The sequence below is a fragment of the Girardinichthys multiradiatus genome, chromosome 6 (assembly GCF_021462225.1).
Source record: "Girardinichthys multiradiatus isolate DD_20200921_A chromosome 6, DD_fGirMul_XY1, whole genome shotgun sequence".
NCBI classification, from domain to species: Eukaryota; Metazoa; Chordata; class Actinopteri; order Cyprinodontiformes; family Goodeidae; genus Girardinichthys; species Girardinichthys multiradiatus.
In genome coordinates, this window is record NC_061799.1 from 19,391,742 (window position 1) to 19,410,756 (window position 19,015).

A 19,015-nucleotide genomic window follows, 5' to 3' on the forward strand; every position below is an offset into this window, starting at 1 on the left:
TCTCACTGATGCTGTTGCTACTCCTCAATTATTTCTTCTTTGTGTAGGTCACCCCACCTCTGATGGTCCAGTAGTGGAGATACAAGGAGAGGACTCCAGATAACAGCTTTTAGACATTCGGTTTCATACATTTAAAGTAACATATAGTTGAATACATCTCGTTTCAGCCATGTCTTGTCTTGATAGCGTTTATTTCATAATTACTCAAGTGCGCAATAAAATGTGGTTGCTACAAAATACACACTTATTGTCATTAAACATTTTAACCCATCATTAATCCACTTCTATATAGATACTGTTGGTCATCCCCAGTTATGGCCTATAGTGTACAGACGAGGCACAAATTATTTTGAAATCCTTACCAGTTAACTATTGATGAAAATACTCTGAATTTCCTAAAGAATTATCTTTGCACATTTTTACACATTCTGTTAAAATAAAAATACTTCTATTGCTTTGTGAAAGTATTCACACCCCTTGAACCTGCAAACCGTATCCCTCAGAGCAATGCTCAATCAATCATCTGAAAGTGGAAAGACTCCAAACCTACCAACCCATGGCTGTCTACCTAAACTGATTGGGCAAAGAATATGAATCAGAGATAAATATTCTTTGCAATAGAGAAATAGCTTAGAAGCCCATTGTAACTCTGGAGGGGCTGCAGAGATCCACAGCTCAGGTGGGAGAACCTCTCAATAGGACTTTTACAGAGGAGTGGCCTGAAAAAAAAGAGGCTGTTTAAAATGTCAGAATATACATTGTACAGACAAGTTAGTGATGGTAAGTATAAAAAATTTTGAAGGGTATGAATAATTTTATAGGGCAATGTATGCACAACAAACTCCTCAGTTATAAAGAAGCTGCATTTATTTCACAAACAGAAATATCGTAATGATGTACAGTACATCAGTGTTTCAGTTGTCTTTTCAGATCTTCAATGTTACTCTCCAAACTTTAATGTTGTTGGCAAAAGAACAAAATTTATCTGACAATGCAAATACAATGACCCAGGTTTAGTAAAACTCAAAGTATTATGAACAAAACTAACCATTAAAACTTGAAGACAGTCGTTTATTCACAGCCCCACAAGTGCTGTGCTCATATAAAAATACTGCAGCTTTTCTACTTTCAGAAACACGCTGTATAACAAACTACCTACAGTATCAGTAAAATATAAAGCAACACAATCTGGGAGAACAGTTAAAAATATACAGCCTTTGCAGAACCGACATAAACATTATAACACAGAAATTCACATATGTGAGGTTTGTAACTTCAATACTGAGGTTAAAACAGCTGGAAACTAAATGTAACACTGCATTGTGATGAGCACCATCCACAGCTGCTTTACATTAGTAGAGGTAAAAAAAAAAAAAAAATTTAAAAACACACACACACAAAAGCACCCTTTTAGGATTACACAACCAACTGTAAAAATATAAAACAATAAAGATGAAAGTCTTTGTTTAGGTTAGGAAAATTTATAGATTGCGTTTGTTTTTGCTTTTTCTACATACAAATCCAAAGGAGTTCTTTTTAGTATGTGGAGTTTCTTAGCAAACCTGAGGAGAGATGAGAAAGAAATGTGCTACAGTTTATATTTCTGTAAACCATAAAATGATGATTCAAAGGATGCTGCGTTTCTGTCTACCTTGGCTATAACTCCTCCTTCTCCAGCAGTTGAGTTGTCTTCTCCACTTTGTCGACGGCTTCATCTGCAGTGACATCCTCTATATGAGCAAGAGAGTCGGCCATCAGGGCCTCTTCAAGTCGCCTCCTCACATTCTGCACCAGGTCCTCCTGCCTCCTGAGGTGCATACAGAAACACAAAGGATGTCATTAAACATCTGACGCCATATTGCGGCTCTAAAGTTACACATCATTTTCTTTCAATACTGTCATGGAGACTGGCAAAACGTAAACACATGCTTTCAATCTATCACAAAACAACCATCCATCATTCCATCCATCCATCTTAGGGGTTCCCAGGTCAGATAGGATATATAGTCCCTCCAGTGAGTTCCCTCCCAGGGTCCTTTAACCCTACAATGGAACCCGTTTTCAGCCGCTTCAATCAGGAATCTTGTTCTTTCGGTCGTGATCCAGGTTTCTTGAGCATAGCTTAGAGTCACAACGTAGACAAACTGGTGAATACGAGAGCTTTTTCTTTGGCTAAGCTCTTTCTTCACTACAGACCACAGCAATGTCAGCATTACTATCACCAAGGGCCCAATTTTGGTGATAATCTTGGTGATAGCAATCTGCATCCTCCACCCTATCGTCACTCATGGGTAAGAAACCAAGATACTTACTCCTCTGCTTGAAGTAGAGACTGGCCCCCAATGCGAAGCGGGAATTCGACTTTTCTGATTGAGAACCATGGCCTCAGGCTCAGAGGAGCTGACCCCTATCCCTGCTGCTTCATACTCTGCCTTGCAATAGCATTCACTTCTGTTGACCATTTTTAGAAAATGAAATATGTTTTCCAAAATTCTTACCAAAAAAACAAAATCTGAAAAGGGAATGATGTGCATTTGTATTCTGTTCGCTTTGTGCCCATTTACTTAAACTGGCTGGTCTTGCAAGGAAAGCACCAAGAAGAGAAACAGCGGCATTAAAAAGGCCATAATAATCTGCAGTTTGCTACAAACCATGTAGGGAACACAACAGTGACGTTTAACAGGGTGCTTTGGACAGATGAGACAAAAACCTACCTTTTAGGCCTGTGTTCAAAATGCTATGAACGGCAGAAAACAAACTCTACACATCCATCTGAACACATCATCCCTACATAAAAATATGGTGGTGGCAGCATCATGCTGTGGGGATGCTTTCTTTCCGCAGGGACAAGGAAGATGATCAGAGTGGACAGGAAGATAGACAGAGCTAAATATGAGGCAATACTGAAAGAAAATGTTTTATCACTGCAAAAGGCTGTGTGTGAGTGGCGGTTTATCTTCCATCAGCACAACAATCATAGACATACAGCCTGGGGTGAAGCCAGGGGGTGGGCAGGGGTGGCCAAGGACATAATTCACCAGGAGAGCGCGCCTCCGGAACAAGCAGTTCTCTGCACCCATTTATGTTTTCTTTATTTAATTTATGTGATAAATTACTATAATCCATAGCAGGAATTTAATTTGAGACTGTTTTTTTATTATGCCTACTGGTGTTTGGCATTCATGTTTATAATGTATAGTTACAAATAAAGTTTTCAAGAAAAAGAAAAACTTGGCTAGTAGCTGTTGTCGTGTCCCATCCTCACTTTTTCATTAGCTGTTGGCAACACATTGTCTCTTATCTGGGTCGGTGATCAGTTCACACTATCCGACCGTGTCCAGATTCAACTCAAAAGGTTCAAGCACGTTTGTTTGACTGCTACTTTGGACGTGTCGGTTCTTCTCTCACACTTGTGGATTCCAGTCTTCACCTGTTCGCAGCTACTGCAGACTGACACAGACTTTTACCAACTACGAATGAGGGGTAAAATTGGGTGGAAAAAAGAAAAGGCACAAGCACTGTTTGGACATAATTTGCTGAGAGGGGGATGAACAGATAAAGCTGAGGGAAGCTGATAAACCCTGATGCTATGCTACAGAGCAGGGGCTCGAAAGCCAAGACGCCTTGATGTTTCAGAATGAGAAGGATTTAAAACAGTCAGTAACGCTCCTGTAACAATAAAGCAGTAAATGTGCTCAATGGAATAACCTAAAGTTATCAGTTTAACTATTAAATTATTAATAGACCCATTTCTCTGATACGTCGGTCAGAGTCCCCCCATCGAGATTTGTTTCCCCACAGCACAACAGCTCCACCAGATAACTAATGATACCCCAACACTACTTCTCTGTTCAGTAATTAGGGGGTTATTGTGGCTAATGCTAAAACGCTAATAAAAGTTGGATCCAGACTAAAGCAGAAACTAGTCAGAACCCGTTTCATCCTACCCTGCTGAATCTAGTTAATCACCACAGAGAATAAGATGCAAAATGGCTGGAAACAGAAACTGAACAGATCTGCAGCTGGAAACATTTGGATGGACCGGGCCCTCGTTTAAACTGTAAAAACATCTATTTCCAACTAATTCCACAACTGAAACCAACTTATATAAAAGGATATTAACACCTCTTCTAAGTGTCATCCACTCTGTCGTTTTGCTATACAGGAAACTGACACTTAAAAGTTTTTTTTTCTTTCCTCTTTGGAGCCTGAACTTCCCACTACTTAATGGTTTTGCTCAAGTGAAAACAATGACAATTTGTCACACTGCAATTGTTCTTTTTAATCTTTGTTAGAAATAATCCTACGCTTTTAAAAAAGTCACCACGGTTGAAAATGGTTTAAAGTGTATTTTCTTTACTATCAGTTTTGAGTTAGAAATTTGATCACCATGACAACCCTAGTTAGAATAAACCTTTCTGTTGATATCTTTTGGTAAACACTAAAAGCTGCTAGTGTTTACTTGTAATTAAATCACATTATTTCCCCAAGATAAAATTAAAAAAAATAAAAACGATTAGAGATTAATATGTGAACACTTCTTTCAATATTTAATGGGGTGTCCTAATTTTCTACAAGGCGGTATATCTTCTAATAATAAACAAACAGTCATCATGTTATGAAAGGTTACATCTTCTGCCTCCAGAGTGAATGGACAACCCTGAGCTTCACTAATAGAATCACAAGAACCACCTTTGACACTGCGAATAATCTCCTTAAAAAGGAGCTGGTCATTCATATGAAGCAAGCAATTTTTTTTCTGTGAAGGAAGCTAGAAGCAATGACTTCATGCCGATTCTCTGTACTTTTATCACTAATTGGTCCTACCTGATGTCATCATCAGTCACCACAAACGCTTTGCAGAGAGGCTGTGCTGTGTTCAGCCAGACTCCAGGGTTTTTCTCCACTGCAGCAGTGAGCTGGCCGGTGATGGGAGCTGGGCTAGTGTGCAGGGCACTGGCGATGGCAGAAAGCAGTGTTTTGTCAGAACACACAGGCCCGACACCTGAGGAGAAAAAAAACAAGACTGGCTCAGGTCAAGCTATAGAAAATGCTTATTTTGAACCACACCTCCTGGGCATGTTAGGAAAGCTGTCCTCACCCTGTAAGCCTTTGGGAAGGTCCATCGTTTTCACCAGCTCTTCTGCTATGTCAAATGCATTTAACCCACTCAACTTCCTCTCCCAGAACAGCTAAAAAGAGAGGCAGATGTTAGACCTCGGATGCAAACTAATATGCTCCTTATTCAGGGCAACATTTAAAAAAATATAATGTATTTATTTCCTCCATCTTCTAACTTACTTGTTTTGGTTGGTCCACCGCTTTCTGAGGGTCTGTTTTCACCTTGTTGTTGGGATGGTTTGTTATCTTAGTCACTGGCTGTTTGAAAATGGAAGCCGTCTGTCTAACAGGGAGTGTTGTGTTTAAATCAGGCTTGACCTGCAGGAGAAATGGCATGAGCGACTGGGCAAAACCGGAACCAGCTTTCATCCATTTCATAACACATAATAAAAACACAACAGCATAAGGCGTTTGTAGGAAGTAAATGTGAAGTTGGTAGAATGACTTCTCCATTGTTAGTCCATTTTTGCTAGTACCAACCTGGGGATAAGTGTGGTGCAATTTTTTTTTTTTTAATCTACACAGGTTGTTTATAAATATTACATAAAACTCTGAATATTGTTGTGCAAGGCAAAAACACAATACAAAAATAAATGCAAATCAAGCAAATAAAAGAAAAATGCAGATCAATATTTAGTGTTTTTACTCTTTTAAACCATAATTGGTTCCAATAGTTACACTAACACAAAATCATGGATTTGATTATAGTCAGATGAATGATCAACCGATTATACCAAACAGGTGCTAATGATCATCAATTTCCCATCACAAAAATATTTGTGTAAGAGGTTAAAAACTGAGGAAACTCTGCTGCCAAACAGGCCAACTACCATGGCAACAAGCAATGAGACACAAGGTAGTTATACTGCATCAGCAAGGTCTCTCCCAGACAAAGGTTTTTACGCCTAGGGTTTCGAGATGTGCTGTTCAAGCTTCAAAAGCTCAAAGAAGATGGAAACATTAAGGATTGCAGATGCAGTAGTTAGCCGAGGAAACTTAATGCAGCAGATAAAAACCCATTAAGCTCATTTCCCTCAGGAATCGGAAGATATAAAGCAGTGCCATCAGCTTCAAAGAGATCTGACCAGAAGCTATCTTCATGGAAGACTTGTATCCAAAAAGCCACACCTCCAACATGAAACAAGGTCAAGTGACTCAAAAATGCATGAAAATGGCAGCTAGCACTCTGGACTGATGAGTCACAATTTTAAATATTCAGCTGTAGCAGAAAGTATATTGTTAAGGAAAAGTCTAGAAAAAGGGACAAACGTGTTTCTGCAGGCCATGAAGGGTGGTAAATGTTCCTTGAAAGTTTGGGGCTGCAGTTCTGGGAGTTAGAGATTTGATCAGGATCAACAGTGTCCTCAAAGCTGAGAAGTACAGACATGATACTTATACATCAGGAGACTCCATCAGGGAGGCCTGGGATCGATCCCACATTTAATCTGCAGCAGGACAGAAACCCCAATCATCCAGTTGCGTCATTAAGAGCCATCTTCAGCGCAAAGAAGAACATGAAGTGATGATATGGATCCCATAGAGTCTGGGTCTCAAAATCATCAAGTCTATGTGGGATTACACGAAGGGACAGATCCACAGATATGTGGTTAGCTCTGCAAGACAGTTGGAACAATTTTTTTCAAAACCTTCTTCAAAAACTGCACATCTAGAAGAACTGATGCCGTTTTGAAAGCAGAGGGTGGTGACACCAAGTATTGATTTGATTCAGATTTCTCTTTGTTTTGTTCACTGTGTTGTCTTTTCACACCTGCCTAAAACCTTTGCACAGTACTTCAATCTGGAAAGTCGGCACGACACTTTAAAAAGGGACTATCTGCAGGTGAGGTTAACTAGTGATGGATATAGCAAAACATCACATCTCTGAGGAGAGCCAACTATTTAAAAGCTAATATTTAAAATGTTAAACCGCCTTAATTTGGGACTTGATATCTATCTCAGGGTCCGCTTTAAACGGACCAGAGTTCGTTTCCCCCGTTGGTCCAGAACTTTTGTGCAGGTGTGAATACCATCAACAACCGGACCAAGACCCACTTTTTGAGGTGGTCTCGGTCCGCTTCCAAATGGACTCTGGTGCGGTTCACTTATGGTCTGAATACAAACCGGCCCCGATCCGAACCAACTACAAAAACGTACGTCTCTTTGGACATAAAAAGCCACCGTAGCTGGTAGCAAAGGTGTGCGTTGTAAGGTAATCATACCTGATAAACTGTGTGTTGCTTAGCAACGCTACCGGCTTGCTGTGGGACAAGGCACGTAGAGAACGTCAGGGTTCAGCCGACAGGGTTCCAAAATTATAAATGGAACGTCTCAAAATCTGTGTTGAATGAGCTTCTCTTCACTCTCACAATAATAACGGCACAAATATGCAGAACAGAGGTGCTGCACGCAGCACGTCTACAGATGTTTTCCTAAATTTCCGGGTCTGTGCTCTGTTCCGCCCCCATCATTTCTGTCCAATGGAAACAATGATCGTCACCCGCGTGGCTTTGTTTACAAGTAATAGTTCACTTGCAAAAAGTACAATGTGAAAACAAACCGCACCAAATGAAAAAAATAAAGTTCGCATTCGGTCCGGACCAAACAAGCGGACCAAAGGACATTCCTGGTGTGAATACACCTTAAATAAGCTGCAACGTCTTAACATGTACAAAGCTACTAGGCTCTGTGAAACAGACACAAAAGCAAAAAGCACCACAAGAACATTTTCCATAAAAGGAAAGAAAAACAAAACAAAAAAACCCCCGCCAAAATAATTTATTTAATGTTGTTTTCTGAATGGTTGTTGCCTTTATCCCTGCTCATTCTTGTGCTTTTCTCACCTTGATCTGATGGTTTCCATCATAGAGATGCTTGTGTCTGCTTCTCTGCACTTTGGCCTGTAGCGACCGCCCGGCCCGAGACTGGCCGGCGTTCACATCAGTACGAAGGTCACTGCGGAAAATCTGGGGCTTGTTGAGGATTCGCTTAACAGGTAGACTGAAAAGGAAAAAAATATGAAGTGTCATCATTTTCTTTCAGATCGAGCATGAATTTAGTTTGAAACCGATCATTTTAAAGTAGGCCAGATTAGTTCAACTGAAGCGGTAATTCACTACAGAAATATTGGCCATAAAGGAAAAGCATGATGCGGGTGTCTTGACAGAGGTGGAAGAAATTAAGGAATTACAAGATTATGCCTTTGAATGCATCAAAGCATACAGTGACACTTAGATTGCTGTTTGCAATCCAAGTGTCACATGATCTGCCAGTATAAACACACCTTTTCTGAAAGAGGCTGCAACACCACTAAGCAAGAGGCATCTTACCATGAAGACCAAGGAGTTCTCCAAACAACTTGGGGGCAAAGATGTTGAGAAGTACAAGTCAGGGTGGGGTTAAAAGAAAAAAATATGTAAATCTTTGATGTTCCACCAGAACACCATCAAATCAGTCAGGCAAGGAGGACATTAACCAGAGAGGCAGAACAGAGACCAAAAGGTAACTCTGAAGGAGTTGCAAAGTTCCACAGCAGAGACTGGAATATCAGTCTATAGGACCACAATAAGATGTACACTCCATAAAGGTGGGCTTTATGGAAGAGTGGCCAGAAAAAATCCATTACTTAGTGTTTAAAAATAAGAAGGCACATTTTAAAGAGGGTTGCACCAATTGCATGTTTTCTGCCAATCACTGATCTTTAAAAAGCCTGACCTGTCAGGTGTACTAAGATCACAATACACCTTCAAAGTTCCAATCTTATTTTATTCAAAAATACTGAACAATACCCGTGAAACAATTCAAACTTGTTTTAACTGCACATGAGGTAGTGCTCTCAAATAAATGAAATAAATGAAATGTTTAGAACATTGAAGTTCCTTTAGTCTTTCATTTTTCACATTTTAAAAAGAAACAAAACTTGTGCAATAGGTAAGACAAGCAGATCAGTGGATAAGATGGGTGGAATAGATCAGTTAACGTGTACAGGTCCTTCTCAAAATATTAGCATATTGTGATAAAGTTCATTATTTTCCATAATGTCATGATGAAAATTTAACATTCATATATTTTAGATTCATTGCACACTAACTGAAATATTTCAGGTCTTTTATTGTCTTAATACGGATGATTTTGGCATACAGCTCATGAAAACCCAAAATTCCTATCTCACAAAATTAGCATATCATTAAAAGGGTCTCTAAACGAGCTATGAACCTAATCATCTGAATCAACGAGTTAACTCTAAACACCTGCAAAAGATTCCTGAGGCCTTTAAAACTCCCAGCCTGGTTCATCACTCAAAACCCCAATCATGGGTAAGACTGCCGACCTGACTGCTGTCCAGAAGGCCACTATTGACACCCTCAAGCAAGAGGGTAAGACACAGAAAGACATTTCTGAACGAATAGGCTGTTCCCAGAGTGCTGTATCAAGGCACCTCAGTGGGAAGTCTGTGGGAAGGAAAAAGTGTGGCAGAAAACGCTGCACAACGAGAAGAGGTGACCGGACCCTGAGGAAGATTGTGGAGAAGGGCCGATTCCAGACTTTGGGGGACCTGCGGAAGCAGTGGACTGAGTCTGGAGTAGAAACATCCAGAGCCACCGTGCACAGGCGTGTGCAGGAAATGGGCTACAGGTGCCGCATTCCCCAGGTCAAGCCACTTTTGAACCAGAAACAGCGGCAGAAGCGCCTGACCTGGGCTACAGAGAAGCAGCACTGGACTGTTGCTCAGTGGTCCAAAGTACTTTTTTTGGATGAAAGCAAATTCTGCATGTCATTTGGAAATCAAGGTGCCAGAGTCTGGAGGAAGACTGGGGAGAAGGAAATGCCAAAATGCCAGAAGTCCAGTGTCAAGTACCCACAGTCAGTGATGGTCTGGGGTGCCGTGTCAGCTGCTGTTGTTGGTCCACTGTGTTTTATCAAGGGCAGGGTCAATGCAGCTAGCTATCAGGAGATTTTGGAGCACTTCATGCTTCCATCTGCTGAAAAGCTTTATGGAGATGAAGATTTCATTTTTCAGCACGACCTGGCCCCTGCTCACAGTGCCAAAACCACTGGTAAATGGTTTACTGACCATGGTATCACTGTGCTCAATTGGCCTGCCAACTCTCCTGACCTGAACCCCATAGAGAATCTGTGGGATATTGTGAAGAGAACGTTGAGAGACTCAAGACCCAACACTCTGGATGAGCTAAAGGCCGCTATCGAAGCATCCTGGGCCTCCATAAGACCTCAGCAGTGCCACAGGCTGATTGCCTCCATGCCACGCCGCATTGAAGCAGTCATTTCTGCAAAAGGATTCCCGACCAAGTATTGAGTGCATAACTGTACATGATTATTTGAAGGTTGACGTTTTTTGTATTAAAAACACTTTTCTTTTATTGGTCGGATGAAATATACTAATTTTGTGAGATAGGAATTTTGGGTTTTCATGAGCTGTATGCCAAAATCATCCGTATTAAGACAATAAAAGACCTGTAATATTTCAGTTAGTGTGCAATGAATCTAAAATATATGAATGTTAAATTTTCATCATGACATTATGGAAAATAATGAACTTTATCACAATATGCTAATATTTTGAGAAGGACCTGTAAGTATCGTCCGATCACCGATCTCCCAAAATTAAAGAAATCAGTGCAAACCCAATACATCCATCACCCCAAGAACACCATCGCCACAGTGAAACATGGTGGCAGCATCATGCTATGTTTGAGCAGCATGGCCTGGGAAATTGGTCAGAGACTAGGGAAAGATGGATGGTGCTAAATACAGGGAACTTCTTCAGCAAAACCTGTGTCAGTCTGCCTGTGATTTGAGACTGGGGCAGAGGTTCACTTTCCAGTAGGACAATGACCTGAAGCTTACTGCTAAAGCAACACAAGGTACTGACTTTAGGGGTTGAACAGTTATGTATGCTGAGGTTTTCTGTTATTTTGTGCTATTTGTTGTTTGCTTCACAATGAAAAAAAAAAAATACATCTTCAAAGTTATAGGCAAATTAAATGGTGTAAACTCTCAAACGATTTTAATTCCAGGTTGAGAGGCAGGAAAACATGAAAAATGCTATGGAGGCTAATACTTTTGCAAGGCTCTGTATGTGCCTAACATTTATCTGATTTTACTAAACTCAAAACAAATGTTATCAACAAACATGCAGTTTAATGTGTTAACAGACTGAAAAAAAATTTATTTTTCCATTTTGATGCATTCAAAGAGCTGGGAAAAAAAACATTAGATTTTTAAGTACGTGATAATCAACGATTACAGCAGATCAAGGGAAAACTGGCATATTTTGATCACTGGTCAGTTGATTGCTGCAATAATATTGTAGCATTGCCAAATGTATAAATGACAAGTTTTCATGTGACTTTAATAGCTGTTAAAGCAGATGACTAGAAAAAAAAAAAAAAAGACAGGCTCCACTTGCCTGCAACATCATGTTCAAAAATCAAATGCATGTCTAATCCCGGAAAGTTAATCTAAAATTGTGACTGCATCTGATTTTATTTTGTTGCATTAATATTTTATGTTTTAGGACTGTTGTTAAGAAAAATATACACAACACAACAGAACAGCAAAAACTTTAGTCGATAAGAGAAAATTAACTATCATCATTAAACCGTTGTTCATAATAATAATTTGAATTACAGGAAATGAGGGTTTGATAACTTATGTAAAAACTATAGTTAAACAACAAAAAAAGTCAGTTAGGTATAAGGTACTACTTCCTTCCTCTTCCATGCGTGGCCCAATTCAGTTGTAACTGGTTAAACTGGGAATGACAGGCCAGGGAGGTACGATAACCAAACGTTGTATTTGTTGATTCTTAATGTCTGTTATAATAATAATAATAATAATAATGATGATAATAATTCGAAATGAACAATTTGTTACTTTTTTTTAAAACTCTGTCACATATAAATACACTGTACACTAATTAATGTCATCCTGTGCGGTATTTTTGTTGTTTTTAAGGAAAAAGTGTGGTATGCCTTTTACTGCAGGAAGTCGTCATAAGGTCCCAGAATGTGGGGGTGACAGAATGAAGTGCAACACCGGGCCCTGCGCCCTCGCAACTCAAGCATGTGTAAACAATGAAACTTAGCTAGCTAATCAAGCTAGCAGCCTGCGGAACAACAATGACCCACACAAACTTTTACCGCTTCCACTCTCATGAAATTATAAATTCAACGACCACAAAAGACGTGAATTTGTTTGAGACGGTGACAGAGAGAATAAATAACTTCGACATGTCCACATGCTAATGAGCGTTTAACTACACAACGAACGCATGTCTGCACACCTCGTTAGAACGGAACCAGCACGCAATTAAACGCCTCACCTCTTTCTCTCCATGGTCCCAGTTTGTATCGCTGTGTCGGCTGGTGGTTCTGCGATAGTATAAGGGGAAAAAGTCTGCAATCTACCTGTTCTGAAATTACAGTATATTGAGCTGTCGAATCCTGCTGTCAGGACCCTTTAACGCCTGCAGATCACTCCGCCGGACGCGCAACATAATAATCGACTTAAATGCATGCGCCACAACACTGTAAACTAGTCCGATGGTGATGCTCCACCTCTCCTCTAAACTTTCTCTCTTGCGCAGCCAGAAAGCAAGAGCCCCTTCAATCTACCGGTGGCTTTTTTTATATTCTATTCATTACATATAGACTGTTTTAAACTTTATTTGTAGTTTTATAATTAATTGCAAAATACACCCTTCCTTAATTTTGATAATGGTACACACTAAACAAACAGACTACAGACATTGCAATAATACTTACTAGTCCAGTAATATTAAAATACAGCTGTGGTCATAGATTTTTTTTTTCTTCTGAAAGCAGTTTTAAACTAGGTTCAGGTCTTAATGTAAAAAACCTTTCAAATGTCATCACACTTCATATTATTAATTATAATTTTAGGCCTTATGCTTGTTTATTTACAATGTTTTAGTCCTTTTAGTAAAGAGATTTATCTGTAACATAATTGTAAGGTGTGTGATAATTTTCTAAAATAAAATATGACTAAAGAAAGTAGCTCAACCAACTAAAATCTTATCAGCATAGGAACAATCATCTTTCACATACTATTCAGCTGATCCTCATCTCGGGGTCTCTTAAATAAAAAAACCCGTTTTTATAAAGGCACATTCCAACAAATTAAACATCTGATTCAGTGAACAGTCTATACTGCAAGCAAATTCCTCCAGGAATTGAATTTAGGATGTAAAAGCCACTTTGGAAAATACACACAAACACAGGATAAAATACATACTTTACTTCTTCACTGAAGCAGAATCAAATTTGATCCAAATAACACGTTTAAAAAAAAAAAAAAAAAGAAACAAACATCCTCGGACTGAGCTGGAGAGGAAGAAGCAGAGTTGTCATCTTTTTTTCTTTTTCATCAATTCCTTGTTTATACTGGCAGAAAACAATGAAAATGTCAAACGCTAGACGATTTCACTCAATTGTGATGAGTATTGTTCAGTGTTGACTGAGGTGTTGGTGATGGGCTGTCCAGTAGGACTACAGTCCGATGTACAGGCTGCAGTGGTTCGTGCTCATCATATACGCCTTGGTATCAAGAAGAAACAAGAAACAGCACCAACCTGAGAAGAGAAAATGACAAGCTGAGACTTATGACTTAAAATCACCACGAAGATTCACACTTCTTCCATCAACATTAACAATAGATGTGTGTGACCAACCAAACACTCAAATACTTCATAGTAGGCACAAAAATGTATTCCCAGAGTAGTTCAGTGTCATTCAGACATCTAAACAGACTGTCTCAGAAATCTGTTTTGCCCCAACAGTGCGGCCAGTTCCAGACAGAGACGTGTTACCGTCCAGGGAATGAGACCTTCTCTGTTTTTTTAAACATAAAAACTTTTATAATCAGCAGATTCCCCACCTTCTATCCCAGGAATCTTCCTATAATTACCCAACAACCACAATGGAGCTCAACCCATTCTGTCATTTGTCCAAAATATTTATGCTTTTACTTCTTAGGTCAATTAATGTTGACGCATTTATTTTCAACTGGCAAAATAAATGTACCAAAAAATCTAACCTCTTATTTGACTTCTTTTAATGTTTATATATTCATGTGATGCTGAGAACTTAAATCTTAAGTGAATTTTGTTTTAGATGCTTATCACATTTAAACTTAAAATGTTTAAAGTCATTCTGATTGAAGCCCGTTACTGCTGGATCCCAGCTGAGCAGCCAGACTGCATTTTAATTTTACACTTGGATGCAGCACAGAAAAGTCTGTCAAGAAACGTGATACTAGGAAACATTTCACTCTACAATACACACATTTATGCTAAGGCTGCACAATATAAGGAAAATGTGATGTTAGGATATGATTTATTTAACATAACAATGAAAATAACTATTCCAATCAACCCAGATTTTCATTAATCCCCACCGCTCTCCTTGAGCTTTAGCATGTTGCTAAGTAGGGCTAAGCTCAACCTGTTGGAGGAGTTGCTTTTTTGCATAGACTGTATCTGACCCTACCATATTTTCAGTGACAGTCTAAAACTGCGCAACCCAACTGCTTTTCTTTTCAAATCCAGGCCACTTTCATATGTGGTCTGGAGTCGGATACCTAATTGACTTTTTTCAAAGCGACCTCGGTCTGAACAGACAGGTCGCATTTCTTTCGACTTTTGTACGTCACTCGTATATTAGACAAAACTTTTTTTTAATTTAATAGTTCAGTGGTGACTGAGGTGTTGGTGATGGGCTCTCCAGTAGGACTACAGTCCGATGTACAAAAAAAAAAAAATGGAATTAAGCATTCAAACCTTCACTGTGAATGTAGCCTAAGATTTATATCAAGTGTGATCAACTGACCAAATAAATTAATGACAAGCAGAGTTTGAATGCATGGGCATCAGGAATATTAAGCCTTGAACATATTCCATCCAATAAGTCCTTTATAACTGCTATATGATGAAGCTGCACCACAGATTAGACTAATGATATTGTGCAGCTCTAAATTACACCAGAATAAAATGGTCTTGTCAAAGATTTAATAAAAACAGTGTCTCTATGCAGTACCTTTTACCGGCCTGACGGACCCTACTCATCCTTCTTGAATTTGCCGCTGATGTAGGGAACATAATCCAAAATCAAACGCCAGTCTGTGAAGTAGACCAGGGCCACACCTCCGGTTGATCCCCATAGGGCCATAGTAGGAACCCTGGATGTTTCAAAAGAAACCGGTCTGAGACACACAAGCAAACCAAAAACCCATTCTATATTTTAGGCCACCACAAATGGAAGTGAAGCTAAAAACAAAAGTGTTTTGGTGCCTGTTCTGTTAGCAGGAAATACATTTTGTTTCAAACATACAGGTAATAAATGTTAATAAACAGATAAAAACAAGCATAAGTAACATATTAATGTGACATAGAACCATGTCAGTCAAGCTTTATATAATATGGACATCATACAGTAAAAAACACATAGAATAGAAATAAAATGTATCCATTTCTGGTTCAAAGAGGAGTAGGAAGAAGCAGATGCTAATCTACAAATAATAAAATTATCCATGTCCAGCTTTCTACAGTTATTGAGTTATACAGATGGGGAGATGAGCAGTAGCTAAAAAAAATGTTGGATTCATAGTTTCTTTGGAGACTTCAGAGTTCAGGGTCTAAGAAGATGCACTTGTACAAGAACCTAATCCAGGTAGATCTCGAACTGAGTTAGGAGCAATTTGTCAACTTGTGCTCAGCTCACAGTGATGGGAATGTGTATGTCTTTAAACCTCTGTGGTATTTTTACCACCAGGGCCGTAGCTACCATTGAGGACACAGAGGTCCGGACCTCAGTATTTTTCTGCTGTGTATAAAAATAAATATTAATTAAAACAATACTTTCGAATGGTGTGGTTCTCTAAATAGCGCCACCAGGTTACTGTAGGAGGAGCTGCAACTGTGTAAAGCAGTCAAACTCAATGTCTAAGAAGAAGAGTGCAGTTTTGAATACCCTATCCGCTAAAATAAAGATCAGAAGAAGAAGAGTGCAGCTGATGGTGAGATGTAACAGCGGTAACTTGCTAAAAATATTCTACTTCAATTTCGTTCTTCTCTAAATAACAGTTCACAAGTCTTCACCCTTCATAACACTGTTTACGTTTAGCTAGAATAGTTACAGCTCATTGACAACGTTGCTTGATTTGTGTTGGCGCATTGTTCGTGAGCAGCTGTGATCGACTGATGATGTTTCTATTGCAAGAGATAATGTTTCCGTCCATTCAATTAAGACAGAACGTTTTTTTCAAAACTCAGCTATGAGAGGAAGAGTGTGATGACAAGACAAAGAAGTGATGCTGTCCATCCACTCTTGCTAGGCTACACTGCTGAAACTCATGTCCCTGTGTTGTTCAAATCAAACAAAAACTAACTGGCCTTTATTATACTCACTGTAGACTACTGCTGACCACGGACAGATGTGTTATTACAGTGCTATCCAGGCTAAATTTGACTGCAAAGAATACAGTACAAAATTACAGTTTCACTATAAAATATGTGTATTACTTAATAAAGCAAGCTTTAATTATATTTGTGTTCTTTTAGAAAAATGTTTCGGTGAGTCAAATCCAACATGAATTCAGACAAAGACAGACTAGGGCGGGTGGATAACTTTAGTCTGTTTTTGATTTGTCAGGAGAGACAGGTGAGAGTGTGAGTACAGAGGTAAGAATATGCTAAAATCTTGTGTTTTGAATGTGTTTGTGCAGTGTGAACAATCAACACTTATATAAACTAATTCATATCATTTCGGTGAGTCATCATGGTTGTGTCCTGAGTCCCCAGTTGCCTCAGATGATGTCAGTCGCCATGGAATCTCACCCACACACACACACACACACACACACACACAAATACATGTCACATTCAAATCACTTATGTTTTATATAAATGCTTCCATCTTAATTAAGTTTTTGTCTTCATTGTAACTGATGTGCAGGGCGATAATGAGTGGTGGACCTCAGTATTTTCTAGAGTCTGGCTACGTCCCTGTTTACAACAGCATTAATTTTATTACAGAGCTCCTACACATTTATTGTTTCGAAAACACCATACTGTTCCAGACTCATCATTTGCCGATTTCTCACTCAATTTTATGCCCAGTTTAAAATGAGAAAAACACAAGAGTTTAATATGAATTTATGGCAGATAGTTCTACAGGGATCAGGTTTTAAATAAAGAACCTACAAAAACCTCTGACTGTAAGGATGATTAGATGGAAGTCTATCTTTTATATAAAAACTACTTGTCAGATATGTCCCCAGAATCTTTCTAGATTCAGATATATTTATCTTGAAGACAACAGGACAAGGAATACGGTAATATGACATTTTTCACATCTAGGAACTCAGTTACTACGATCCCAGAAAATTGTAACTTAAAATTGTGACGTAAAATATTGTCACATTGTCAAAATGTATCGCAACGTTACGTTTTGATCCAAGTATTTATGTCAAGTAGAAGCCAAAGCCATTTAGCTAGCTGTTCGCCTCAAAATAACACTGAATTACAGGGTAAGAAATTCCAATCGTCGTGTCTGATCGGGGGAGTCGAGATACTGTTTAATGAAATATCTTTGCTATTTTAGGGGTTTTTAATCCGGGCTTTAGCCAAGAGGCTGAACTCACACATACCGTCCCCATTAATATGACCTCGGCTAGGCTAGCAGCTAATGTTAGACAGGACTAAGCCATGACTCTGCTCTCCAAACGTCACATTTATTTGATCTTTTACCGACAAAAGCAATATAAAAACACATACCACGACTTGGTGATGGCATAATACTTCTGACCGATCATTTTGCCAATCATTTTAGCTGACGGATGCCCTTCTACCTACAGGACGCTTTGCTTTAAATGCTCAGAACTTCCGGCACGTCACACCCAATCACTTCCGCTTATTAACAAAATAAAAGGTGTGGAATGGAACCATAACATAGTCAGAGACTAATAATAGTAATAATAATAATAATAATAATGTGAAAAGTAGACGCGTTTGCTAGCCCGCAGAAACGGTACGTCAGCCGCCATATTGTGAGTGGCAAGTAATAATATGTGCCTGAATTGTTTTATTTTGTTTTTGTATAAAGCGGTAATAATTACTTTTTACATTTAACAGATCACTGAGACAAAAATAAACATCTTAATCTTGAGCTTTCTAGCAAACATCTAAAGGTTTTTTTGTCAAAACGAACTGGTATTGGCTGTTTACATTGCCATCTTGAAAACCTGTTCCATCTGTAGAATAACCCCAGAATGCCGCTGCCATCACACTGTTTTGCTATGGGCATAGTGATGTGTGCCAAGTGTTGTTTTTTGTACTAAATTCACCTTTCGGCATAGTTGGCCAGAATTCCCATTAGGTTCCTTTAGACTATACCACATTAACCAAGAAGACTTTGGAGATTTTGGCTGGAATCTTTCAACTGGAGAAAAAGGTTTCTGTCTTCCAACCCTATGTCCTATTCCAGACATACGGTAAATAATGTACCTGAGACTGTTGTCACATGCAGAAGAAAACCAGTCCTTATTGGAATTTGCTGCAGCTGCTTCAGCATTGCTGTCCTCTTACCAGCCACCCTGACCAGTTTCCACCTTGTCTTTTGGAAAATTTAAGAGAAATGTCCAATTTTTTGTAATTTAATTGTTGTGATACTTTCCCAACAATTATTAATGCCTACCTTCATTGTACTATGGTACATAAATAATCTTGTGGAACCTGTTGTAGCCTACTTTTGACCGATATCTTTGTACGATCCAATCCTTGTAACCTGGCTGCAAACTGTAGCTTTAAAATACTCATCGTCATCATCTTCATCCGGAACCGGGTCGCGGGGGCAGCAGA

The 19,015-nt window shown here is 39.0% G+C and overlaps 2 protein-coding genes across 2 annotated transcripts; both read right to left on the reverse strand.

Moving 5' to 3' along the window:
• Nucleotides 1–849: 849 nt before the first annotated feature.
• mbd3a (methyl-CpG binding domain protein 3a) lies at nucleotides 850–12,664 on the reverse strand. The gene is made up of 7 exons (XM_047368909.1): nucleotides 12,464–12,664; nucleotides 7,962–8,118; nucleotides 5,302–5,439; nucleotides 5,102–5,192; nucleotides 4,828–5,005; nucleotides 1,652–1,807; nucleotides 850–1,562 (listed from the first exon to the last, which is right to left on the reverse strand). Exons 1-6 carry the CDS (start codon nucleotides 12,475–12,477, stop codon nucleotides 1,657–1,659), a joined length of 729 nt encoding a protein of 242 aa, XP_047224865.1. The 5' UTR covers nucleotides 12,478–12,664; the 3' UTR covers nucleotides 850–1,562; nucleotides 1,652–1,656.
• A 719-nt stretch (nucleotides 12,665–13,383) lies between these two features.
• Nucleotides 13,384–17,997, reverse strand: LOC124870309 (cytochrome b-c1 complex subunit 10). Its single transcript, XM_047368910.1, has 3 exons — nucleotides 17,933–17,997; nucleotides 15,195–15,336; nucleotides 13,384–13,732 (listed from the first exon to the last, which is right to left on the reverse strand). The coding sequence occupies exons 1-2, from the start codon at nucleotides 17,980–17,982 to the stop codon at nucleotides 15,216–15,218; spliced, it is 171 nt and encodes a 56-aa protein (XP_047224866.1). The 5' UTR covers nucleotides 17,983–17,997; the 3' UTR covers nucleotides 13,384–13,732; nucleotides 15,195–15,215.
• Nucleotides 17,998–19,015: the final 1,018 nt, after the last annotated feature.

Coding starts and splice junctions, on each gene's coding strand:
- mbd3a (XM_047368909.1), bottom strand. Junction 5,006..5,101: donor CCTTCCCAAAGGCTTACAGG/GTGAGGACAGCT, acceptor TTTTCTCCTCAG/GTGTCGGGCCTGTGTGTTCT. Junction 1,808..4,827: donor GTGACTGATGATGACATCAG/GTAGGACCAATT, acceptor TATGCACCTCAG/GAGGCAGGAGGACCTGGTGC.
- LOC124870309 (XM_047368910.1), bottom strand. CDS start 17,982: ATGATTGGCAAAATGATCGGTCAGAAGTATTATGCCATCACCAAGTCG. Junction 15,337..17,932: donor TATGCCATCACCAAGTCGTG/GTATGTGTTTTT, acceptor TGAAACATCCAG/GGTTCCTACTATGGCCCTAT.